Source organism: Gymnoscopelus braueri (assembly GCF_963280865.1).
Source record: "Gymnoscopelus braueri genome assembly, chromosome: 6".
Taxonomy (NCBI): Eukaryota; Metazoa; Chordata; class Actinopteri; order Myctophiformes; family Myctophidae; genus Gymnoscopelus; species Gymnoscopelus braueri.
This window is the reverse complement of record NC_137607.1, coordinates 20692973-20720656: the sequence shown is the minus strand read 5'-3', so window position 1 is coordinate 20720656 and position 27684 is coordinate 20692973. Positions and strand designations below refer to the sequence as shown.

General features: G+C 41.3%; 1 protein-coding gene across 2 annotated transcripts in view; it reads right to left on the bottom strand.

Annotated features, from left to right (window-relative positions):
- Positions 1–27684, bottom strand: part of naaladl2 (N-acetylated alpha-linked acidic dipeptidase like 2) — a 482128-nt gene that overhangs the window by 27615 nt on the left and 426829 nt on the right. For both annotated transcript variants that reach the window (XM_080429707.1, XM_080429708.1), the window contains exon 15: positions 4008–4101. In XM_080429707.1, the coding sequence (XP_080285833.1) occupies positions 4008–4101 (94 nt within the window). The remainder of the gene's footprint in view (positions 1–4007; positions 4102–27684) is intronic.

The following is a 27684-nucleotide window of genomic DNA, read 5'->3' as shown; positions in this document are numbered from 1 at the left end:
TAAAGAGTAATATCCACTCTCATCCCCCAGGCACCGTCAACAGATCTAATGTTCCTAGCCCTTCATGTTTATGTACGTGTGCGCGTGCGTGCGTGCGTGTGTGTGTCGGAGAGAGACAGGTTTCTTCTCACGACACAACTTGTGTAAGCGTGGGGTGTTATATATGTTTACGAGCGCACTGTGTGTGTGTGTGTGTGTGTGTGTGTGTGTGTGTGTGTGTGTGTGTGTGTGTGTGTGTGTGTGTGCGCGCGCGCGTGTGTGAAAAAGGATGCTCTACATCACCAATATGTATCTCCTCAGCTCATTCATTGTACCCACTAAGACAGTCGTTCAATCGCTCAGGTCCACTGGCCCTGTCTAGGCTTGTAAGCACAGTCCCATTAAGGCCTAGATGGAGTGGATATGCTTCCCTGTCTGAGACTAATGGACAGATTATGACCTGAGAGAGAGAGAGAGAGAGAGAGAGAGAGAGAGAGAGAGAGAGAGAGAGAGAGAGAGAGAGAGAGAGAGAGAGAGAGAGAGAGAGAGAGAGAGAGAGAGAGAGAGAGAGAGAGAGAGAGAGAGATTGAAAGCAAGAGACCCAGAGTGAGAGAAAAAAAGAGATGACTGATCCTTACTGTACACCTGCCTGTAGCCTCTCTCCCTTTTTATTCTCTCTTTCTTTGCATCTTTGACTCAGATTGACTAATGTGGGCGGTATCCACAGAAATAGTTTTATGAGAGGAGGAGCTTTTGGATATCCTGTGCAGAGCGTTTCTCTAAGTGCATGGAACGCTTGTTTATGGTCGCAACGTTCAAACCTATCAACCGTTGATGTGCTCAAATGATGTGTCACCTGCTTTATTAGCACAAATAGCCGTGCTGAAACAACGGCAAACATGGGCTCCTCATGGTTGTGGTAACAAATAAAAGTCACAATTATTTTTGAATAATAGTCATGATCATTTCCATGTTAAAAATGCGTTTTAAAAAACAATGTCAAAAATTGTGGAAATTAGCAGATCTACAAGCTCAAAACGTGTCGCGACACATTTTGAGCTTGTAGATTGGCTATTTCCACTATTAATTAAGTATAATTAAGTATGAATTAAGTATAAAGTAATTAAATATGTGTTATTCATCATATCTGCCGTGTGCAATTTTTGATTATGAAGCCTAAAAGGCAAACAGCATTTTTATTTTTGATTCATAATGTTCCAATGCTCAATGCCAAACACACAATTAAATCGTTAATCGCAATTATTTATGTGACAATTAAACGTCAAGTAAAATGTCATAATCGTGACAGCCCTACTGGGAAGAGGAGCGCTCCAGCGTGTCTTGACTCTTTACCATAGAAATGCATGCCGCTGGCAGCGCAGAAAGCTGTTTCTGTGGACACTAGTATAAGGCAGCCACACACTGTAGGAAAACAATGTGAAGGAGGACCAGGCAAGGCTGTGTCTATATCCCTTCTCCTCATTCAGCACAGCCACTACATAACTGAATGACAGAACCAGAGAGATGAAGAGACAGACAAATAGAAGGAGGGAGGACAGAAGAGGAGGAGGAGGAGGGCGATAAGAGACCAAAGAAAGAGAAGAGAGTGATCGAGAGAGAAAGGAGCGGGGGGAAAGAGTGGAAAGAAGAGAGAGACCAGAGAAAAGAGAGTGAGCTATGGGGTTGATGGGAGGATGGAGGGGGGAGGATGCAAAGCTAAGAAGTATGAGAGTAAATGTGAGAAAGAGAGAAGGATGGAGAGAACAGAGCCAGATATGAAGGTCCAAGGTTGTTGGGGTGAGGAATCAGAAAAAGATGGCGGCCAGTTGATTTGAATATTACACACATCAAGGCCACTCTGCTGTGGAATTATGAGATCAATATGTTCATCTAAACATGAACCTACTCTAAATCATTTTGAGGGAAGAGAGGACCACTGTGTGTGTGTGTGTGTGTGTGTGTGTGTGTGTGTGTGTGTGTGTGTGTGTGTGTGTGTGTGTGTGTGTGTGTGTGTGTGTGTGTGTGTGTGTGTGTGTGTGTGTGTGTGTGTGTGTGTGTGTGTGTGTGTGTGTGTGTGTGTGCGCGCGTGCGTGAGTGCGTGCCAGTGGTGGGAAAAAGCACTCACATGTTTTACTTAAGTAAAAGTATCAATACTGCAATGTAGAAATACTGTTACAAGTGAAAGTCCAGTATTCAAAATGTATTTGAGTAAAAGTACAAAAGCATTGGTATCAAAATGTACTTAAGGTACCACAAGTAGAAAGTACTCATTGTGCAGAATGTCCCGTTTCAAGTTTTCATTTATGTATAAAAACCTTTTGAAAATAGCAGATCTACAAGCTCACAATGCATCGCATCGTGACACATTGTGAGCTTGTAGTAATGTATTAAAGGGCTGAAGTGGTCAATGTATGTTTTGTAATAATAATCAAAATCTACAAAGTAACTAAAGTTTTCAAATAATAGTAGTGGAGTAAAAGTATAATATTTGTCTCTAAGATGTAGTGGAGTAGAAGTAAAAGTATTGGAAATTGGAGTAAGTAAAGTACAACTACCTCAAAATTGTACTTAGTTACTTTACACCACTGGTGTGCTGACGTGTGTGTGTGTGTGTGTGTGTGTGTGTGTGTGTGTGTGTGTGTGTGTGTGTGTGTGTGTGTGTGTGTGTGTGTGTGTGTATGTGTATGTGCCGTGCGTGCGCACAGGGGCTTTGTGCACTATAGCGTTTGCTTGGACAGTGGAGATGAATTATGTCACTGCATAAAACTCACACACTGTGATGGTGCCAGAGTCCAGCACAGACTCTGTAGGCTGCAGACTGTGCTATATGTTCTGCAAGAGTCACATAAACCCAGACCCACATGCACTGAATGGAAGACCATCTTCCACACTAATGTTTGGTCCCAAACATCACCATCCTCCTCTGTCCCATCAACATGGTCTGCTTCACTATTCAACAGTGGTGGAAAAAGTACTAAAATGTTTTACTTAAAGTTGTACAATGCAGAATCACAAATAACGATTTTTAGCAACCTCTGCTGGTCACTACCGTCACTGCATACAATTTCCGTAGTCCTCGATTACCCAGAATTCCATTCGTTTTCACCGGAAGCCGGAAGCGTTTCAAAAAGCGATCTTTTAATTGTTTTATACTATCTACGGATCGTTTCTCTTAGCCAGTGGAGCATTAGTTACCATGAGCTGTGCTTTCTTTTTCTGTTATTTTTCGATCTTCCAATCCTACATTCTCTTAAAATCAGCGTGAGGTTCCTTTTTGTTATTAGCGCGGTAGTTCCTGGACGTCGGCCACGACGTCATGACGTTGGCCAGGAACGTCATTTTCCCGGGAAAGTCCCCCCAGTCCACGTTCAATAGAAAATATATAAATAAAAGGCTTCCGGGGGTGAAATTCATGGAGTGGGTGTTGTGAAACTTTTGCCACTCACAAAAGATATACAATTTAACTTTAGTTTTGTTGAAAACGTTACCTAGTATGCCTTTAAGTAAAAGTATCAATACTGCCATGTAGAAGTACTCTGTTACATGTAAAAGTCCGGAATTCAAAATGTACTTGAGTAAAGGTACAAAAGTATTGGCATCAAAATGTACTTTAAGTACCAAAAGTAAAAGTACTAGAATATTTGAAAATGGCAGATCTACAAGCTCACAACGCGTCGCATCGCGACACGTTGTGAGCTTGTAGATCGGCTATTTTCAAATAGCCTATGTATAAAATAGGGCTAAAGTGGTTAATGTATGTTTTATTATATAATAATTGATAATTGCAAAGTAACTAGTAAAAGTAAATAAATAAAGCTGTCAAATAATTGTAGTGGAGTACAAGTACAATATTTGTCCCTGAGATGTAGTGGAGTAGAAGTAAAAGTACTGAAAATACCTCCAAATTGTACTTAAGTACAGTACTTTAGTAAATGTACTTAGTTACGTTACACCACTGTCTGCTTCACTATTCAACTTATAAGTTCATCATCATCATCATCATCAACAACCACCATTATCACTCTTACCTCTTAGTTTGTTTTGTACGTCCAGTGCAATATCGAGAGGATAGAAGGGCAGTACAGGATCATTGATGAGACGAAGAATGGCCTCGGCTGTCATCTGTGGGGAAAAAACAGAACAATAAAACATGAGGTGGTGGAGCATGTGTTTGTGTGTTATAATGTGAGATTCTTTTGGTTTGGGATGTGATATGATAGAAATGTGCTGGGAAGCTACTCAACATGTCCAAACTGTCCAAACCAAAAAGGACTGGCATGTTGTGATCCTCTATGTTCCTCTGGACACAAACCATACTCTACAGGAAATGCATAATATTTAAATAGTGCCGATATGTATTTTTCAACTGTACATTATTATGAGAACAACCTTGAATGGCCAAGTGCAATTAATGCATTTGGAATTAGACCTGGATTTTAAATTGCAGTACATACTTTTGACAGAGACTTGGCAAATACAAGATCCTCCAGCCACTCGGTTTAAAATATACAATAAAAACAAGTCATAATAGTCACACAATAAACCTCTTTCTTTTACACAAAGCAAATACTTTGTGTAAACAGAAAGTATAAAATAACTCGAGGCCATATAGCACTAAAACCCCACTGACCTTAAGCATACAGTATATTAAATCTCCAAACTCACCTACAGTATACGTACAGTAGATATTGCACAACCATCAACAGTTACTGTGATCCTAACACATTTTATCTGTGGCCTGTGGCACAATGGGCAGAAAAATCTAAACGAAAGTAAAGGTCAGAACGCACACAAAAGTTATATGTGTGTGTGTATCTGACCCACTGTTCTGACCCACTGTACCCCTGTCCAACAAGCCAATTGTCTGTCTGTCTCAAAGTGAGAAGTCTCTTAGACAGTGACCTCTGTTCATCTGCCCACTGATACTCACAATACGCGCACGCACGCACGCACACACACACACACACACACACACACACACACACACACACTCACACTCACACAGACACAGACAAAGACACACACACACACACACACACACACACACACAGGTTTGTATTATTATACTTGTGAGGACATCAACATGTTTTATGAATGCCATTTTTTTTTTTACTGGCATTTTAGCCGTAAGCCTAAACCCAAAAAATAGCAGATCTACAAGCTCAGAACGTGAGCTTATATTTTTGGGGTGCATGACACTGGCAAATAACAAGTATATAATAAGTATAAATCATGTTTGACTCTAATTCCAACCTCTACATCTAACCTCTAAATGTCTAATCCTGACCCTGAATCTTTTCCTGATTGTAAACGTATCTCTAAAAAAATAAATCAACCACAAAACGACCATTTCTCTTGTGAGGACAAGGAAAACGGTCCTCGCCACGTCTATTTCTCACATTCAGCTGTACTTGTGGGGACATTTGGTCCTCACAAGTATAGACAGCACGCACGCACGCACACACACACACACACACACACACACACACACACACACACACACACACACACACACACACACACACACACACACACACACACACACACACACACACACACACACACACACACACACACACACACACACACACACACACACGACATCCCCACATGGAGAGGAGAGGCTATAGGGCAGAATGGCGCAAGAGGGAAGGAGCAGACTACCGGGGACTTCAGTGATGAGTAAAGGTCATGAAACAGTCTCAGCACTCACTCAGGCCTCTGCCCTCTCTCTGGTAAGGAGAGAACAGTGAGGAGAATAACATTATTATGTGGGCAGAGAAACAAGACAAGCCGCTGTGAGAGAGAGTGAAACATGAAGAGCGGACTCAATAAAAGTGATACAGACACAGAGGTATATATCGTCTAATGTACAATGTTGTTGTGACCGGAGCTCTGACAATCAGAGTCTAATTATATTTATCTCCACAAGGTCAAAGTCCACGTGGAAGACTTACGCGGTAATGCTGTTGCCCCTGTGTGTGTGTGTGTGTGTGTGTGTGTGTGTGGGGGTGTGTGTCAGACTGTCTGGAGCTGAACTCACAAATCCACTGGAACAATCTTTTGGTGAATGAAGCCAGTAGACCAAGGAAGACACTCAAACCACATTTTTCCAGACAGTCTCATGGTGGTGCTATACCAGACAGCTTTACTTTACTAACTGAACCGTAGGTCATCCAATGGAATTTGTATTATTTTTTTATTACAAGTCCGGAATTCAAAATGTATTTGAGTAAAAGTACAAAGGTATTGGTACTTAAAGTACCAAAAGTAAAAGTACTCATTATGCTGAATGTCCCATTTCAAGTTTTCAAATGTATAAAAACCTTTTGAAAATAGCAGATCTACAAGCTCACAAGCATCGCAATACCGAAATGTATATAGGGCTGAAGTGGTTAATGCATGTTTTGTAATAATAATCAAAATCTACAAAGTAGTAACTCAAATTTCAAATAATTGTAGTGGAGCAAAAGTATAATATTTGCCTCTGAGATGTAGCGGAGTACAAGTAAAAGTATTGGAAATTGGAAATACTCAAGTAAAGTACAAATACCTCGAAATTGTACTTAAATACAGTACTTGAGTAAATTTACTCCACCACTGCGTTTCTTGTTGCATTCTTTTCTCTCCCAAATGCTGATAAAGTAGAATGAATGTATGATTGTGGGCGGCAGTGGCTCAAGAGGTACCGTGGAGCGGGAACACCTAACAGGTTGGTGCCCTGCATGGTTCCCTCCGCCGTCAATGCGTGGGTGAACACAACGCACATTGTAAAATGCTTTGGATAAAAGGCGGTATAAATGCAGACCATTTACCATATAAAATGGGTACTGTACTCCTGGGTGGCTTCTGACACATGAAAAAAGGGGAATACATTTTGACTTTTTGTCATTTTGCCATTTATATGCAGAGAATAGAGCAGCATAGTGTGGCAGAAAATCACCCCTGCATGCAGTGACAATTTACATTGGAAAATATTCCACCGAAAAGTCCAGTTCATGCTTTATGCAATTTTAGAATCTAATCATGTGGATCTCTCTAGATCTACATCATGGGAACAGTGGTGGCAGGAATTACAAGAAAATTGGATACAGTCCATTGTAGTAACTGACATTTTCTACTATGATGTCATATTTGAGATTTGAAACATTTGGAGGTTCTTCCTTGGCTTACATTTTGTGCAAAACGAGCCACCCCCGCAAACTTTGGAAGCCAATCGGAATGGAATATGAGAAATGTGACAGATACGTCTTGATCACATGACTACAGAGATAATGTATACAGATTTGCGTGAGGTTTCGACAAAATCTGTACGAGTAGTAACAAAAAATGGGTTTAGCAAAAATCTGTCTCATGGTGGCGCTATAACAGGCCGATTTGAAAAACAATTGGGTGGTGATTCTTCCTGGGTCTATTGGGAGTGTGCGTGCAAAGTTTCCCGCCGATCGGTCCAGCGGTGTTTGAAGCATGTCGTGCAAAACGGGCTCCTCCAGCAAACTCTGAAAGCCAATCGGAGTCAATCGGAATAGAATCCGAAAAATCTGACAGATACATCTTGATCACATGACTACAGAGATAATGTGTACCAATTTGCGTTAGGTTTGGACAAAATTGGTAGGAGTAGTACAATAAAATGTGTTTAGCAAAAATCGGCCTCCTGGTGGCGCTATAACAGGCCCATGCAAAAAATGTGGGGCAGAAGTTCTGCTCTGGCCTCCAGGGAGTGTGTGTGCACAGTTTCATGCTGATCGCTTCAACGGTGCCAGAGATAAGCTATCCACAGACAGACGGACGGACGGACGGACGGACGCACACACAGACGGACGGACGGAGGCGAAAACATACTCTCTGCCTGGCGGAGACAATAAAATGCTACTCAGTATCCTAAGAGAACTAATCATCAGCCTCTTTATAATAACGTGTAGTTATTTGTATCCATATTACTGAATACATAGTGGTTACAGCACACGTTAAAGTCTGCCATTAAACATCCGTCAACGGTCTTGACAACCTGAATATCTAGTAGACAACATTCTAGTGAAGGATTCCCTCCTTATTTAACGCTGCTTTTCATCCTATGGTATGTTGAAAATGGTTCTAACACAGTGTGCAGGGGGCTGGTTTGCTCTGCTCTCCGCTCCGCTCCGCCGTGTGGCTGCCAAGGAAATCAATCTGGCAGAGGAAAAGATTAGAGCATTGATTTGGAGGCTGGGTGAGTAATACTACTGCAGAAAGCATACGTCAAAAAACCTGTAATGCGGCAGGACAGAAAAGGCCGTTGATTTCTTATTTATGGCCTTATTTCTTAGGGTCCTCTCTCACCACCGAGGTAGAGAGGGATAAGAGATAGGAAGCCGGGGAGGAGGGGGGGTGGGGGGGGGGGGCAGACGAAGAGACGTGAAAAAAAGGGAGTGAGAAAATGATAAGTGAAGAGAGGCAAGAAAGGGAGGCTGTGTGACAATAGAACGTATAAGAGAATTAAAGTGAAGGAATGTGTGAGTGGGAGCAGAGTGACAGCAGAAAGCAGTCTGGACCGGCTCTCGTCTCCCCCCTTCCCCTTGATGTTAACCTTAATGTGTCAGGCTAAATCTGTCTGGGATTATACCTTCTGCTGGCTGTCACCATAGCCCTGGAATCCTCTCACATGTAAAGATAAGCAGCATGTGTGTGTTGTCGGCTGTGTGGACCTCGCTATGAAAAAAAAACGACCACCGAGGAAGCAAAATGGTGAATGGTATACTGTAAGAGGTCTGCCTTTACCCACAGAGCTTTACGTTGTGCGAGGCATTCACGCGTACGTTTACGTATACCGATGACGGAGGCAGTGAATTCAAGGCACCATTGGTGTAAAGTAACTAAGTACATTTAGTCAAGTACTGTAGCCAACTTAAGTACACATTTTGAGGTATTTTTACTTTACTGGAGTATTTCCAATTTACAGTACTTTTACTTCTACTCCACTACATCTCAGAGACAAATAATGTACTTTTACGCCACTACAATTATTTGAAAACGTTACTTTGTAGATTTTACAAAATATACAAAATATATACACATTTTTGGCCATTTGAAAATAGCAGATCTACAAGCTCACAATGCGTCGCATCGCGATGCATTGTGAGCTTGTAGATCTGCTATTTTCCAAAAAAATCTAAAAGATTTGAAAACTTTGAAAACGTGCAATGGGACATTCTGACATAATGAGTACTTTCTACTTTTGGTACTTAAAGTACATTTTGATACCAATACTTTTGTACTTTTACTCAAGTACATTTTAGATTACAGACTTTTGTAACAAGAGTATTTCTACATTGCAGTATTGATACTTTTACTTAAGTAAAAAATTTGAGTACCTTTACCTCTGCAAGGCACCAACTTCAAGGAGTTGGGACAAAACCATTGTACAGGTAACATTTTGAAAGCCGTGATATTTAAAATAACTTATTTTATTTTATTTTTTATCTATGAACAATAACTAACTGTCTTATTCACAGTTTATATACTGTAGCACAACTACCATCATTTGATCGTACTAGAAGTTCGGCCGGCTGCGCCGGCCTCACATCTAGCGCCCACGCCCGCGTAGCGCCCACTTGGCAGCGCCGATCACTGGCGTAGCGTCATGAGGGCCAGTGGGGCCATGGCCCGGTCAGTGAAGATTTCCCAGAAAAATGAATTCTGCTCCGACAACAATAGACACAGCCGCCGGCCGCCAGTCACGTTACTGCAGTGATACATTGGCTGGCCCATTCGCACCTTTTACAAAGCTAAAGCTGCCTATATCAATGGTCCAAGTGTGACCTGTAAAGTAGCCTATCGTAGTCTGTAGGAGACATAATCATGTCCTAAGAGGAGTCCAAAAGAGAATGGATTCTGGGATGCATGAATTAAATTACAGAGGTGAGTAAATAAGTACATGTACTCAAGTACTGCACTTTTTGAGGCATTTGTACTTTACTGGATATCTATCTATCTATCTATCTATCTATATATCTCTATCTCTCTATCTATCTCTCTCTATATATAAATATATAAATGGCGAAATGGCTGGGCGAAAATGTTATTTTATATTGTTAATATATTATGATTATTAATAACTTATGATAAATTATATCATATGATTATAATATTTGATTCAGATATATGATCTTATAATAATCATGGGGCACGTATAATCATTATCTAATAATCAAATAATAATATAATGAATCATCATTCATTCATTATTCATTATAATTATTAAAGGATCTACACCATGAATTAAAAAAAAATATTTGATATTTAATATCATATGGTGTATGTCCCTCAAACCTTTTTCAAAATGTTTGAGCCTAAATCATCACTCAGATATACTCATCCCAAGTCAATTGTCTCTGGCTTATACAGCACTTTCAGCTGCAATACCAAAACGTCCTCTTGGGCAGGGGGGGGCTACTGAGCAATTCTGTCTGTTTATTTATTATTAAAAAAAAAAAATTATAAAAAAAAAAGGAAAAAAATAAGGAAACATTCTGCATAAAAAGAAGCATCTAAGAAAAATACAAAATCGGAAAAAAAACACTTTGAACATTTTTGAACAATTCCACCAAGTGTTTGAGGTGCCTGTTTCAGCCACTTCCGGGGGGCGGAGCCAAAATCCGAGCCCGAAGTATTTGTTCGTAGACCCCCACTTAGGGGGGTAGAAAAAGTTTGGGAGTGATTGGGGCACTTTTCATTTAACATTGGGTTTGCCATCATTAATGTTTGTGATGTCAGAAACATTGCCATTCTGAGATCGCCTGTTCAGACACGCCCATTCTGGAAATCCATGAAATGAGAAGGAATGACTGAATAAAAAAAAAAACATTTTTTTGGGTACAAGAGACACTGGGGACCCCAAAAAATACAAAAAAACAAGAAAAAAGTGATTTTCATGGTGTAGACCCTTTAAGTAATGTGTTCACAGAGAGACAGACAGGCTAGATATAGTTAGATAGATAGATAGATAGATAGATAGATAGATAGATAGATAGAATATTCGTTTTATGCTGATGGATAGATAGATAGATAATGTACATTTGTTTGTACTCAAGTACTGTACACATTTGAGGGGTTTTAGCTTTACTGGATTATCTTCAATTTGCAGTACTTGTACTTCTCCTCGACTACATCTCAGAGGCAAATATTGTCCTTTTGTAAACTGTAGATGTATAACATTATTACAAAACCTGCATTAACCACTGTATCCCTATATACTTTGGCTATTTTAAAATAGCCGGTGTACACGCTCACAACGCGTGGCTTTGCGAGTTGTTGTGAGCTTGTAGATCAGCTGTTTTCTAAAGATTTTTCATGTTGACTTATTAGAGGTTGCACATGAACTCTGCAGCCGCACTGAGGCGCTCCAACACAAACACTGTAATGCCAATTTACCTGTGACATATATATCAATGTTCTGGTAAATGGACCAAATGAATAAATATATCTAGGTGCTGGTAGATATCGTTACTCCCATCTCATTCTCTGCTTTACAGACATGCTAAATCTACTCACATGGGAAGTTGAGTGTTTTTGTGGGACCTGGACCTATGCAGATCCACCTCACAGCCACCTCACAGTGTAACGGTCCTTACACACTGGCGAATATACGCAAAATTCGGACTCGTTCCGAATAATTAAAAGCTTGCATTGACTTTATAAGGTTTTAAAAAAAAACGTATTTATTCGCATGAAGAATGCGCCCCGGTGTGTAAGGACCTTTAGAGAGACCATTTTGTTAAAGTTGGCCAAAGGCGCTTATAATTTTCGGACATGGAAACACTGCTGAGAGCGCTGTGAAAAGTAAGACAAAGTCGCTTATAATTAGTGTACATGGCAACACTGGCGTGCACGCGTGTTTCTGTCTGTCTCTCTCTCCCCCTCCCCCTCCCTCTCCCTCTCCCTCTCTCTCTCTGTAGCTCTCCTCCTCGGTCTCTGTCGCTCTCTCTCTCCCCCCCCCGTCTGTCTGTCTGTCTCTCTCGACTCTCTCTCTCTCTCTCCCCCTGTGTGTATCACACGTTCTTGACACACACACACACACACACACACACCTGCATTGTGATAGAGAGAGAAAAGTGTCGTCTCGTCTCCCTCCCCCCTCTCTCTCTCTGTCGCTTTCCTCCTCCGTCTCTCTCTCTCTCTCTCCCCTGCCCTGTGTGTGTGTCTCTCCGCGTTTGCACAGACGTTGTGAGAATTTTTTTTCTCTCTCTCTCTCTCTCTCTCTCTCTCTCTCTCTCCTCTCTCTCTCTCTCTCTCTCTCTCTCTCTCTCTCTCTCCTCTCTCTCTCTCTCTCTCTCTCTCTCTCTCTCTCTCTCTCTCTCTCTCTCTCTCTCTCTGCTGGTCACGGCTCTGACAGCGCTGTGCGGTGTGTGCAGTGAGTAAAATAGGGAGGGTTGTCTTTCTCGCTCTGTGTCTGTGTAACGCTCTGTCTGTGTCCCTCTCTGTCTCTGTCCCCCCGCGTTGCCAGGTTTGCTTATTTGTATAAGCAATGGTGGGCTTATTGAGTGGCGCTTTTGGGCTCGTTTGCATAGAGCAACACGTCAGCGCTTGTTTCTCGGCCGTTTCACGGACGTTGTTATTTGTCTAAGCAATGGTGGGCTTATTTGGTCGCGCTTTTGGCCTCGTTTGCATAGAGCAACATGTTAGCGCTTGTTTCGCGCACGTCAGCGCTTGTTTCTCTCCCGTTTCACGGACGTGGCAACGTCATGGCAACGTGAAAGGGTGCTCTCTGTGTCGCAGATGATTGGCTGTTTACAACGCAGATGATTGGCTGTTTAAAACGGAACACCCGGAAGTAAATTGCTAGATGAAATATAGAGCACTTTATGATTATTATAAAAGGAGACACATGTGAAGGTGGAAAATAAAATAGAAGCACTTCTATAGTTTTGCATGAGCGATTTTTGTAGCAAGTTGGGAGAGAAGTGGAGCAGTGCTTTGGCCGTGAGTAGTACCTAAGAGGTTGAGGTTCCAAAAGGGACACCTCTTCTATTGTGTTGTGAGGATAGGTGCATCATTTGAGTCATCAAGTGTGAAAACAAAAGAAAGAGCGCTAACAGTTATTAGTAACAAAAAAAAAAGACAACCTACACACACTTATACGTGCATGTTTGTAACTCTCCTCCACCTGTAAACAGTGCTCTTGGTCAACTTCAATAATAATATTACAATTTCCATCTCTCTTGCCAGAAATCAGCATGCCATGTGTCGGCCAATGTGAGCGCTCATGCAAAGGACACACATTTCAAATGTCACTTACAGATTTGCTCCCCACTCAGATCCATGCTGCTATATTAATTTTTAATATGATGACATTAAGGAAACCACCCACTCAAGTGACCTTTTGCCAGAGGATGTTTTTCTTTCGATTCGAACAACACGAGCCACTTGATCCAATCTCCCCTATACCCTCCTTGGACATTCTACCCATCCCTGGGTACTTCTCTTCCTCTTTTTAAAGCATCCCTGCCTCCACTCTTCTTCCTTTTCTACAGTGGTGGAAAGTAACTACAGTAAGTACATTTACTCAAGTACTGTACTTAAGCACAATTTGAGGTATTTTTTTTACATTTACACATTTCTGTACTTTTACTTCTACTCCACTACATCTCAGAGGCGAATATTGTACTTTTACTCCACTACAATTATTAGAGAACTTTGGTTACTTTATAGATTTTGATTATTATTACAAAACATACATTAACCACTTCATTTTGGCCATATACATTTTGGCCATTTGAAATAGCCGATCTACAAGCTCACAATGCGTCGCGATGTGACGCATTGTGAGCTTGTAGATCTGCTATTTTCAAGATTTTTTTTTATGAATTAGAAAACTTGAAATGGGACATTCTGCATAATGAGTACTTTTTTTTACTTTTGGTACTTTAAGTACATTTTGATGCCAATACTTTTGTACTTTTACTCAAGTACATTTTCAATTCCAGACGTTTGCTTTACTGAGTACTTTTTCCACCACTGCTTTTCTAGTCCCTCATCTTTCCTCCATTAGCTGTTTGAAGACTTTTCTGGCGCTGTCTTTGCCGTCTGTCCTCTCCACCTCATCCGTGTCTCTATACTGTCCTCTCTCTTTTCTTTAATTACGGCACTTCTCTTTTCTTCAGCACCCTGCGGGGACGACAGCCCTATGCAGGGGGAATATATTTGTGTACATTACAGAGAGCGTTGAAGAGAGATCACGAGAGGGAAAGAGGTGTGTGTGTGTGTGTGTGTGCATAGGCGATTATTGCCTCTGCCACCAGGGGGGGGGGGCAAAGAAGATATATGAACTTATATGTTTTTATATTTATGCAACATATATGTTTATCATATGTGACATATACGAAAATGGCCGCCTGCATATATGTTTCTATATATGTACATATATATATCCATATATTTGGACATAGAAGAGACATATATTTCCTATATATCCACATATATGCACATGAACCTGAATATGGTATATATGCAGCATATATTCTGCATATGCTTGCCATATATTGGCAAAAAAAATATAGTAATAATAATAAAAAGTAAAAAATAAATAGTAATAATCGTCCGGCCACCAGGGGGGCAAGTGCCCACCATGCCCCCCTAAAAATCGCCTGTGTGTGTATGTTTGGGGGGGGGGGGGGGTAGTCATTGTGACAATTGACAGAGAAATAGTGACACATTTGCGCATCAACATTTATATTTTTCTGTGTTTATGACAACAGTGCAATGGCAACTGAGGCTAAGTGACAATGTAATAAAGTCTTAAAGAACCAAACAGGCTGAGAGAAGCTGGACAAACAGAAACAGGCATGATCGATTAACAAGAATTCATTGGATAACATATACAATGATGAGAGTGTGTGAAATATATCAATATATCAACCAATAACTCATACTAAATATCAACAACGTTTTAGAAACAGGGACAAACCGCAACCACCAGTCTTTGCAAACACCTTGAAAAACAAGGGCAATGTCGCTTACAATTAGCAGACATGGCAACCAATCATGACGCGTTGCAGAGCCTTTTTTTTACCAAACACGCCCCCTTTCCACAGGTACGTATATATATACTAAACACATCCCACAAATGGACAGGGTGTTTCTTAGAGAGTGTTACACACACACACACACACTCTCAAAAAAGAGAGAGAGAGAGAGAGAGAGAGAGAGAGAGAGAGAGAGAGAGACGAGAGAGAGAGAGAGAGAGAGAGAGAGAGAGAGAGAGAGAGAGAGAGAGAGAGACACACACACACACACACACACAGAGAATATGTTTAAACACACACACAGAGAATATGTTTAAACCCTTCAGTGTGACTGGACTGGTTGAGATAAATAGATGGAAATTGAGACAGAAAGGTAGAGAAATAAATAAAGGTATGGACGTTTTAACAGCAAAGGGCTCTATGGACGTTTTAACAGCAAAGGGCTCTCTGGCAACGTGTTAGCTACAAACATGCACGCACGCACGCACGCACGCACGCACGCACGCACGCACGCACGCACAGCACGCACGCACGCACGCACGCACGCACGCACAGAAGATAGCAGATATACGACCTCTCAGCAGTATCACATGCAGAGTAGGTCTGCACAAATACGTACACAGATTTATTTACTCTGACACTCAGACACATGCACTAACCCACACCATGCATCTGCACAGATGGGGGGGGAGAGAGAGAGAGAGAGAGAGAGAGAGAGAGAGAGAGAGAGAGAGAGAGAGAGAGAGAGAGAGAGAGAGAGAGCAAATGAGATGATGAGCATCAGGCAGACGGGGAAAGGAGACTGGGCGTGATGGAGATCATTTTCTTTTTTTTCTCAGTGAAGAGGTAATTCTGTTCAAGTCAGTGATCTCATTGGTCTGCTTGCTTGTTTTCCCAACGGTCCACCGATGGAGATGGAGAGATCCTCCTCTGATTCAGGACACCCTGTACTCTGGGCCAGAATAGGCCTCATGAATAAACATGCACACTGTAGTTAAGTTATGTAACACTGGCACCCGAATAGACGCCAGCACAGCAGCTACAGTGTAGGACGATGGCTGTGGTCGTGTGTTGCTTGATTTATACTCATGTCGTACGACAGTGGTGTAAAGTAACAAAGTACATTTACTCAAGTACTGTACTTAAGTACAATTTTGAGGTATTTGTACTTTACTTGAGTGTTTCCAATTTCCCATACTTTTACTTCTACTCCACTACATCTCAAGAGGCAAATATTGTACTTTTACTCCACTACAATTATTTGAAAACTTTATTTACTAGATACTTTGTACATTTTGATTATTATTACAAAACGTACATTAACCACTTCAGGCCTGTATGCATTTCGACCATTTGAAAATAAAAGATTATGCATAATGAGTACTTTTTTCTTTTGGTACTTTAAGTACATTTTGACACCAATACTTTTGTACTTCTACTCAAGTAAATGTTTAATTCCAGACTTTACGGAGTATTTCTACATTGCAGTATTGATACTTTTAATCAAGTAAAACATTTTTGTACTTTTTCCACCACTGGTGTCACGCAACTAAAACAGACAATCCATAAGCTCGCAATGCTCCATAATGAGGCGCATTTTGAGCTTTCAGATATTTTTGCTGTCGAACACCAGCGGTGCACAACAAAATATAAATAAGGTTTACGCGTGTGTTTATTCTTTGCATAATGATTATGAACACTTTACTGAATCCCCATCACCTACAGTACTCTGAATGGCTGCCATGTTTATAGCAAGGCATCATGATAGGATAGTTGACTTATTGGTGAAGGGAAGAATGTTCTATGAGAACTTACAAACGTTCCTGTAACGGCTACAGAACCCTGTTCAAAAAACGATGCAATGTTGAATCTGATGTGCTTTCAAACGTAACAGCAAGTACAGCACACAGATGTCATTTGGCGAGGAGAGTGGAAAAGTGGTCGTTTTCCTTGTCTTAATGGGTTAACAAGATTGTAGTGTTGTTTCAAACTAATGTCATGAATGTTTTTCAATGACAAATATCCTTTTCAACAAGTTCACCTTCTAGTACACATGTCCCTAATGCATTTATCCTCAAAAACAAACGATTTGTTTTGACACGAACATAGCTGCCACCTTGAACTGTGAGCCTTCAAGATAAAGCCCCCCTTAACCCAATCAATCCGGGAACACATCTTTAGATTTCTTTTGGCTATTCAAAAACAGCAGATCTACAAGCTCATAGCGCGGCACCGAGTGCCGTGCTATGAGCTTGTAGATCTGCTGTTTATTTTATTTTATTTTATTTTATTTTTTATCGTGAAAATGTGTGCAAATCTTTGAATAGATACAGTACAGTATATACATTTTTATCTCAAATCTTTGCTTCTGGGGGGTCCCTGGTCCCGGTCTTAATGGGTTAAAGGACTAGTAGAGTGTGGGCTTGCTGTAAGGCCTGGAGGCAGCAGACATCTCATCATCACAAGGCGGTGCACACCCCTCAGGCTGAACCCTGGTTCAATCCTGGCCCCTGGCTGGCTGTTAGTCCCCAACTTGACTTATTCTCTGCCGCAATCTCTTTCCCGCCAAATCCATTTTTCCCGTTTGAGGGAGGAAAAGTAGCAGGGTTAGTCTTTAGACCCCAAGCCGGTGAACCATGAAGAGGACAAGGAGAGCCAACCGTAGATTCTCTATTGGGAAATCCTGGGCAAAAATAATGGATTTTCAATATACAGGATACAGTAAGCCAACTGTATCTGGCAGTGCTTTAATGTCTCTCTGTTTGCCTGTCTCTCTCTGGACTGTGTTTCCTCACGTCTGCCATTTTCTCGGTCTACTCGTATGTGTCTCCGTGCCTCACAGGTCTGTCTGCATGCCAGTCTGTCTGTCTGTCTGTCTGTCTGCCAACGGTGCTGTCTGTCTTTTTGTGTGTTATTCTGTGGGATCACCAGACAGACAGACAGACAGACAGACAGACAGACAGTCTGTCTGTCTGTCTATTTGCATTATGTATAAACACAGAAGAAACAGACACACTGAACCCTCGCCACAAACACACATTTTACAATTTTTATTTATGTTCACATAGCATACAGCATGTGCTACTCTATGAGTTATTCTGGAACATAATAATAGCATTGCGACGCATTGTGAGCTTGTAGATCGGCTATTTTATTCAAATAGCCAAAGTTTAAGGGCTGAAGTTGCTTTCAGTAACTAGTAACTAAAGTGGTCAAATAATAGTAATGGAGTAAAAGTACAATATTTCCTCTGAGGTGTAGTGAAGTAGAAGTAAAAGTATTGGAAATCCTCAAAGTAAGTACAAATACCTCAAAATTGTACTTGAGTACTCACTTACTTTCCACCACTGCTCATGGCCTATGCCAGTGCACATATTTACAGACAGAAGATGAGTAGTGAGCTGATATCTTTTCCCTGCTTCATCGACTCCCATCTTTTTTTTTAATAGCAGATGGTCCTATCAATATCGACACTTCACTTTGAATATGCCGTGTGTGTGTGTGTGTGTGTGTGTGAGTGAGAGAGTGTGAGTGTGAGTGTGAGTGAGTGTGTGTGTGTGTGCATGTCTCTGCTGTGTGTGCGCACAACTGCACATGTGCATGTGTGTGTTTCCTTTGATTTAACTGTGACTAGCCCAAACCAGATGGAGTATACATGCAACATATATAAATAGTAAAACATCTAATTGGAAAAAGCAGGATTTGAACTCCATTTAGCCGCAATTCATTATGCTGGCACTTTAAATGCATTTAAACCAAGTCCAACAGGCAAGTACTGTAAGTATTAAATAGTGATATTTGAACATGAAATAAAACAGTCATATAGTGCCAACCCTTTTGATTGAAATGCTTGTCACATAATCCCTTAATAATCTCTGCCTTGATGCTGAAGTGTTGCTATATGCTTCTGATACTTTGATTGCTAGCTCTTGTCTAATTTAGTTGATTTTAGAGCCATTTTGATCAGTTTTTCTGGCCAGTTAGCAGGTCATTGTGATGGACAGAGAATTACCAGGAACTCCAGTTTGATCTATTACTTTACAATTGTAACTTCTCTAGCTTTGGAAATTGCATCCTTGAGAGCAAATTAAACAACGCCAGTGGCATAGACAGACAATAAAGAGCAATAAACATCATGCCATTGAGATAATGCAGGATTTTTTTTTGGAAAAGTTAGACTCTCAGTAAACTATGCCTCCATTCAAAGTTGGCTCATGTATTGCAAGACAATTTAAAGTTGTGCTAGAGAGTGACTTTGCTTCGGCATGTGCTTTCTAGTTGTCTTATAGGTCTTGTTAGATCGTCCACCGTGACTTATCGGGGAGACCCTCCAAGTGAATAAGGACCGTCAGACAAGCTGCTAATTAATTCACACTTTGGCGACCATAACTGCTCCCCCCCCCACTCCCCCCCCCCACTCCCCCTCTCTCTCTGTGTGGCATAGCATGACATATGTATCCTGGAAGATTGATACTGCGACTGGCAGCTCTCAGCTATACTCATTACCACGGCAGATGGTAGTGTGTGTGTGTGTGTGTGTGTGTGTGTGTGTGTGTGTGTGTGTGTGTGTGTGTGTGTGTGTGTGTGTGTGTGTGTGTGTGTGTGTGCGTGCGTGCGTGTGTAATTTCAGTTTATGTGCAGAAGGGCTTTGTAAGGGTCAAAAACCTATATCAGTGAGAAATCCTTGCTAAGTCTGTGTATTACAGCGCATGAGCATGGTAATATACTGTATTGAGACTATTGTTTGCTCTGTAATGGGGTCTCTCCAGCTCTTTAGTTAACAGAAATTACATTTTCACATACTTTACAAAATGTATGGGCCAGTTTAAAATTGGTCTGCCCATTTACAGTATTTGTTCAATCACTTCCAATTTCACTTGTTTATATTGTATCCTGCATGAGCTCACTCGTGATTGGAAGAAATTAGTATCCTGACCTGATTTTTTTTGGTGTGTTTACTAAAGAGCTGGAGAGATGGGGAGACCCGGTACCCTGTTATTGAATCCCACCTTCACTTAATGCGGCCTGCGGGTCAATATGCAAATTCTGATATATTATTGATTTCAGTTGTTCCAATTCCAAACATGCAAGTTTACATGACATGTTTTAATTACTACAGTCTATTGTATCGTATGTTTTTATGTCAAATATATTTGTACTCAAGGTCGCAAAGTCAATATTAGAATTACTAATGGATTTGAAATTAAATAGAAATGTAACACTGAAGAATGATTGTTAATATCCCTTTATTATTGTCTCCGCCAGGCCGTACCCTGTCCGTCCGTCCGTGTGTCCGTCTGTGAACAGCCAATCTCCGGTACCTTTGGCTTGATCACAGCGAAACTGTGCACACACACTCCCTGGATACCAGAGCAGAACCTCTGCCCCAAATTTCTCACATGGGCCTGTCACAGCGCCACCAGGAGGCCGTTTTTTGCAAAACACATTTTTTGACAGTACTCCTACAGATTTTGTCCAAACATCACGCAAATCGGTACACAGTATCTGTATAGTCATTAAACACAACGTGTCTTTTTTCATATTCCATCCTGATTGGCTAAGATTGGCTTCCAAAGTTTGCAGGAGTGCTCCATTTTCAACAAAATGCCTCAAATCATGAACACAGCGTGCGATTTCCGTGAAATGTTGCACGCACATTCCCACTAGGCCAAGGAAGAAATGCCACTTGAATATTTTCACATCGGCCTCATGGTGGCGCTATAACAGGCCAATTTGCGTTTTTACCTATAACTGCACCAATGTGTGTAAAACTTTGTATGGACACTCCCCATAGAGGCCAAAGGAAAATGTTTGCCCTGCATTTTTCACATCTGCTTTTTATAGTGCCACCAGGAGGACGACTTAAGTAAAGCACATTTTTTTATATTAAACTCCTTCGGATTTTATCCAAATTTCACGCAAATCGGTACACATGATCTCTATAGTCATGTGATCAAGACGGCACTGTTTAATTTTTCATATTCCATCCAGATTGGCTAAGATTGACAACTAAAGTTTGCAGGAGTGGCCCGTTTTGAACTAAATGCCGCAAATCATGAACGCAGCATCCGATTGCGGTGAAACTTTGCACGCAGATTTGCACTACGTTGAGGAAGAAATGCCACACTTTTAATATTGCCCTATTATAGTGCCACCAGGAGGCCGATTTTTGCACAAAAAAAAAATCATATAACTCCTATACAAATTGTGTCCAAACTTCACGCAAATCGGTACACATTATCTCTATAGTCAAGTAATCAAGACGGATCCGTACGATTTTACATATTCCATCTTGATTGGTGAATTTCGAACATTGCCGGCCCACAATAACCTACCTGACTTGGCGGAGAGGAGCATTTTTTCTAGTTTATTTATGCATTTGTTTAGTTGTTTAGTTGTTTATTTATTCATAGTGGGATCACAGTTGTTTTCTCTTTTTATAGGGCTATGTTGTTTTCAGTTATTGTTGGCAGTCATGACAGCCAGTTCCCACCTGATGTCATGTGGGAGTTCTGACTGCTCCACATCGTACTGAATAACTGCTAGCTTGCATAACATCTTCAGATTAGGACTTAAATCTAAGATATACAGGTCATCAGGTGAGTTGTATCCTCCATAGAGGAAGATACGTTCTCCCACCATGCAACAGCACATCCAATACCTCCCACACGGGACTTTCCCTTTGGGCTCAACCTTCTTCCATGAGAAGGTCTGTGGATTGAATTTCCAGAGATCAATGAAGATCTTGTTCCAGTTTACGCCACCAAATATGTACAGCTCTCCATTGTAGGCAAAGGCTGAATTATAACCGCGTCCTTTTCGATGAAGCTGTGCAGAAGGTGTGCTCAGCCAGCAGTTGGTCTCTGTGTCAAACACTGCGATGTTGTTGTAGTAGTTACCCTGGTCCACAAATACAAACATCTTTGTCCCGATGATGGTGGCAGAGTGAGATGATGAATCAGGCGGTGGAGTTCCTCTGGTGTTAATTAAAGACCAGACCATCGTGGTGGTGTCCAACTTGTGGATGTCATTAGTGTGTCCAGTCAGCTGGGTGAGTCCTCCATAGATAAACATGACCTTCCTCAAGACACAGGCTGAGTGGCCCCAACTGTCCTCTGGAACAGTACCGGCAATATTGGGTTTGGACCATCTGTGAGTGTCAACATCAAATGAATAAAGAAGGTTACAGTAAGGAAGTCCCCCCCAGATGTAGACAATATCTTCTAACAGAACAGCTGTGTGGAGCCTGCGCATGCAGGGAACCTCAAGGTGATGTTCTCCTCTTCCATTTGTCCATGGGGGTAACTTCCTCCAGCGTAGAGACACTGTGTTGAAGATGTGGACTTCAATCTGATCACTGTTCTTGTTACTGTATCCTCCAAATGAGTACAGCTTGTGTCCGACTACCACAGCAGCTTGGTTGTATTTCTTATGTCCTCCTTTCAGATGTATCGTCCAGTGAAACATTTCACACACCAGCACCACTTTGTGAATGAGCGCGACTAATTTACAGAAGAGGTTGCTAGAAAGCAGGTCAATTTGTTTCCAGAAGTTGCTGAAAACAAATTGCCCTGCAATACCGACATTTAAAAGGACAATTACATCTGATGTAATAATGATGTTGTGATATCATTGAGTGATGACATCATTATATGGAATAGCTAATGACATTACTCAACCTGAATGGCATTTTAGCTAAATCTATGATCTGAATTGTGTCAATACTATGACATCAGTAATCCATATTTGGGCATAGTGTGATAAAAACACATCTGTGTGAATTAATGACTCCTCTGACAGGATGGAGAAATATAATGTAGCTTTGTGATGCTGAGCTGGCATTAGGACCATGCTTATTAACATTCATTCAATAACAAAATATTAATTCTGCATTCCAGCAGCCTGTATGAGTTCCAGTCTGTGCACTAGGAATATTTTAGTCATGCTGCTTCAGTTGAACCACATACATGAGTTTACTGCATACATGCATTTCATCTATTGCAATGTGACTGACACTTTGTTCATGAACATACAGACACACATCACATGTGAGTTACAGAGCAAAGGCTTTGTTGGCAAGGCAAGTACTGGAAGCTGATGGTAGGAAGTACTGGCAGCTGATGGTAGGTGGTGCTCCCACACTATTATGCCGGAGATTAGCTGCTCACAGACACACGGACGGACAGACATTCCGTCTAAAACGGATTTTACAGTGTAAGGTGTATAAGAATCTTTAGTGAGGGCAAAGTTTTTGTGCCGATGAGTAAGAAATAAGCATTTTTGCACTCAGCAAGTTGCTCAGTACATGTAAAAGAATGTATAAAATGGAAATATGAAAAAATATGTGCAAGCATATGCTCATGTATATCTGAATGACTGTGTGTGTGTGTGTGTGTGTGTGTGTGTGTGTGTGTGTGTGTGTGTGTGTGTGTGTGTGTGTGTGTGTGTGTGTGTGTGTGTGTGTGTGTGTGTGTGTGTGTCTGTGTGTGTGTGTGTGTGTGTGTGTGTGTGTGTGTGTGTGTGTGTGTGACTGTGTGTGTGTGTGACTGTGTGTGTGTGCGCGTGTGCGTGTGTGTGCGTGTGAACCCAGAGATTAAACGCTTGCATGAGTCATGTGTTCGTTAATATGGTAGTCTCTGCACACCGCACTGAACGTCCAAATGTGTCGAGCGACCTCAAGGTGCGGCCAGGTGCCGCGTGTCCCCGCTGTGCGCCCTTGAGTATAAAGCGTTCAACCTTGACTGTCACTGCGCTTGCCTCCAGAACAAGTGCTTCCAGACTGCTGTGTTTGTGTAAAAAAAGAAGGTCTCAATGGGCTCAGATTGTGTGTCAGCAAAAAAACATAGAAAGTCCTTCTGAATAAATCAGCTCATGTCTCTTCATTTTCCAACAGTCTTCAGAGAGCTGCATCTGTTTCCCATATACTGCTAACATCTCAAATAGTAGTCGGGTACTTAAAACGAATATAAAACTGGCAAGGCGAGCAAGGCAAGGCAGGATGCCAAAGCCAGTCAAAACCTGCAGTACAATCAATATATGCAGCCTACAAGAGTCAAGACTGAATATTCATGTTCCATATATTTGTGTGTGAAATGAGAGAGTGTCAGATAAGGACAGGAGCCAACCCTGGAATCACAACCTCTTTGAAGGTGAGAGTGAAGGAGATAGAGGGGAGATGAAGAGAAAAGTAGAGGACAGAGGTGGTTATGGAAAATGGGAGGCATTGAGAGCAAAATAAGTTAAAAAAAAAAAGAAGACAAAAAATGGAAAGAGGGGGTTGCAAACTGGTAATGAGGACTTGTGGAGAACAACAACACAGAAGACAGGTGAAAGAAGGATTAAGACACCACAGATGACATAAGTATTAAGACAGCAAGTATTTCTTGTGGGAAGAACGTCCACTATTTAAAGTTTTGTTATGCATTAAAATATTTATACTGCCTTGACAGACAGTGTGTTGCCAGACGATCTGAGATCTCTAGCTACCAATGGTCTGTGGACTTAGAACGTCGGCAAAGACAGCCACTAACAAACCTACACCTACTGCTTTGGAAACCAATCATGTCACCGGACCAATATGAAGAACTTTGGATTACTTCTGTGATGAAGTTTTTGTTAGATTTTTTTTTGTGCGCCTAATTAGCATTAATTTGATCTGCTGTCATAAGTGTCCTGAGCACATCCACGCCAATATAATACAGCGATAAAAAAAACCTAGTTGTTTTTCAAAACAAGGCAAAACTTTCACCACAAATAAAATCATCCACCTGTATGAGGCATCACCAAATTAAAGGTTTGAAGTGAATTAATTGCGTCACATTTTCGCTTGGTTTATTCGCGTCGCTCCTGAATGACCTTTACTCTGAACAGACTGCATGTTGAGGGTCTCCACCACCATTAACGCCGGTTTGAGTGAGATACATGGAACCACACGGACCCATAAGGCTGCATTCGGTTCCGTTCGTACACTGTCAGAGTGAAATCAACACTCGTGCGTTTTGCCGCGAGGGGATTTCCACTACAGCCGTCACTGTAACACTAAGGCAAGAAACATGTCACGGGACATTTCTAAAATGGCTGACACTGGATTATAAAGGCCGTCCGCGCCTTGACAGGTGGAAGCAATAAACAGCAATAAATATATAGTTGTATGTCCTGGTGGCATGAACCTTATTGTGTATGTACAGTACCATATGAAACTGTATGATCGTGGGAGTGATGAGCGATGATGGAGGACACTGTGGTGGGCGCTGCTGGGATCTCTCTCTCTGTGTGTGTGTGTGTCTGTGTGTGTGTGTGTGTGTGTGTGTGTGTGTGTGTGTGTGTGTGTGTGTGTGTGTGTATGTGTGTATGTATATGTATGTGTGTGTACATGTGTGTACATGTGTGTGTGAGAGAGAGAGAGAGAGAGAGAGAGAGAGAGAGAGAGAGAGAGAGACAGGACGGGGGGTCCTACTCCCCAGGCTGCCAATCACTCAGCTGTGACTATACTTCTTGTGCTGATTCCCACAGGACTGATTTATGTGTAATGGGAAATGCAGTCAGACAGACACTCACTCACACACACACACACACACACACACACACACACACACACACACACACACACACACACACACACACACACACACACACACACACACACACACACACACACACACACACACACACACACACCAAGTCTCCTTGTCGTCGGTACACACTAGGTATAGGGCATATCCTTGCTGTCGGGGGGAAACCTCGAACGTCCAAACCAAGGGCCCAGCGTCCGCCTTTGGCGTGGCTATACCTTTGTGTGATGATTTGATTGACAAGCTACACAACCAATAGGATTCATTCCCCGCCCCCCCGCTTTGGTCCGAACCAATAGCATTCATTTCCGTGTGCATATAGGATTAGGGCATTCACAACTAATGATTTTTACTAGTCGACTCATTAGACCAAGTAGTAGTCGACTAGTCGACTAGTCAAAATTTACATTATTATTATTATTATTATTTTATTTTTTTAGGGGGGGGGCATTGTTTTAATTCCATCCTACTACTATATTACTATTATTATTATCCTCCTGCCCTTATTTTTATGGCGTTTTAAGGGAAGCGCTTCTGGCACACAGCACAGCACCACAGCAGTATCTCCAAGGATCCCCATTGCCCAATAATAGGCTTTTATTGGGCATACTTTTGACCCCCTTTTGATAAAAAATAAAGTCAGGAGGATAATAATAATAGTAAGATGGGCCATTACTATGGCATTAAAACAAATAACAAAAAAAAAAACTTCCAACTATTCGACTAGTACCAACAAAGTCGACTAGTGGTTATACTAGTCGACTAGTCGACTAGTTGGTGAAAGCCCTATATAGGATATGACGCGATATGGAAAGATGGCGGATTTTAAATGGCTGAAAAAATAGGCTTCATTTACGGCCTGTCGAGTCTATGGGCGAAACGCTGTCCATTCTTTTTTACAGTCTGAGTCTATGGTCCAAACCCGTTCCTTTTCAGGAAATAGAGAAAGTAACCTGTGTTCCAATGGATGCAATATAGTTAATATTTAGTCACAAGCTCTTATTAATACTTTTCCTTGGTTCAATAGTTATAAAAACCCACAGACACACTTGACCACTACAAAGCTTTTTCAGAGACTACACAAACAGCAGACCTACAAGCTCACAAAGTGTCACATCGTGGTGCCGTTGTGAGCTTATAGGTCTGCTATTTTCACTACTTTTGTATGATGCTTTTGCTTGATGATGATTGAAGTAGTAAGGCCATTAACACATCGACTGCCATTGACGTAATACTACGTCATCATGGTGTTTTCAGTGATTACGCTAGAGGGCGCTCTTCGCCGACCCTATGAATGATGCCTTGACTTTCGAGAGAAGGATACACCCCCGGAAATGACGTCATCTAAAACATTTCCAACACGTCCGCTACAATGTTAACAGATTTATAAGTATACATTTATCTTGGATTTCTTTTCCCAGATTGAGTTTTTGGTGAAAACCAGCTATATATTCAACTGCTATGACTACAGAACGGACGATCGCGGTTACAATGTTTTTTTTTACGGTGGAAAGAAGAGAGAAAAAAATGATTCTGTGGATCGTCAAAATAAGGTAAAACCAGTGGCGGATGAATTAATTCATTAATTCCTGGCAGTTGATGCGTTAATAATAAAAAAAACAAAAAAAAACTTGAAACTTGGAGATACAAGGTTTCTGCCCGACGCCATTTTCACGATTTTTTCAAAAATAGCAGATATACAAGCTCATAGCGCGGCACTCGGTGCCGCGCTATGAGCTTATATATCTGCTATTTTTGAATAGCCCAAAGTGTAAAATAATGCTTTTTTTAGCTCAAATGTAAACAAAAACACAGATGCGTTCCCGGTCTTAATGGGTTAATGAATCAATTAATGTGTGAATGAGTTAATTCACAAAAAAAAACATAAAAACTTGAAACATGGAGATACAAGGTTTCTACCCAGACGGCAACGATGTGTTACTGCAGCCTGTCTATATATCTGTGAGGTCTCTGAGGTGTTTCCCTCGTCTCACTCATGCATTGAAGTCCTCTTCATCATCACCAGGCTGAGGAGGCCCTGAAAGCCCCTCACGGCTGAATGCAGCTGGCTGCATCACATTTTCATATCCGTCTATTGATTAAATGGTAATGCCCATCAATTTTTCATCACG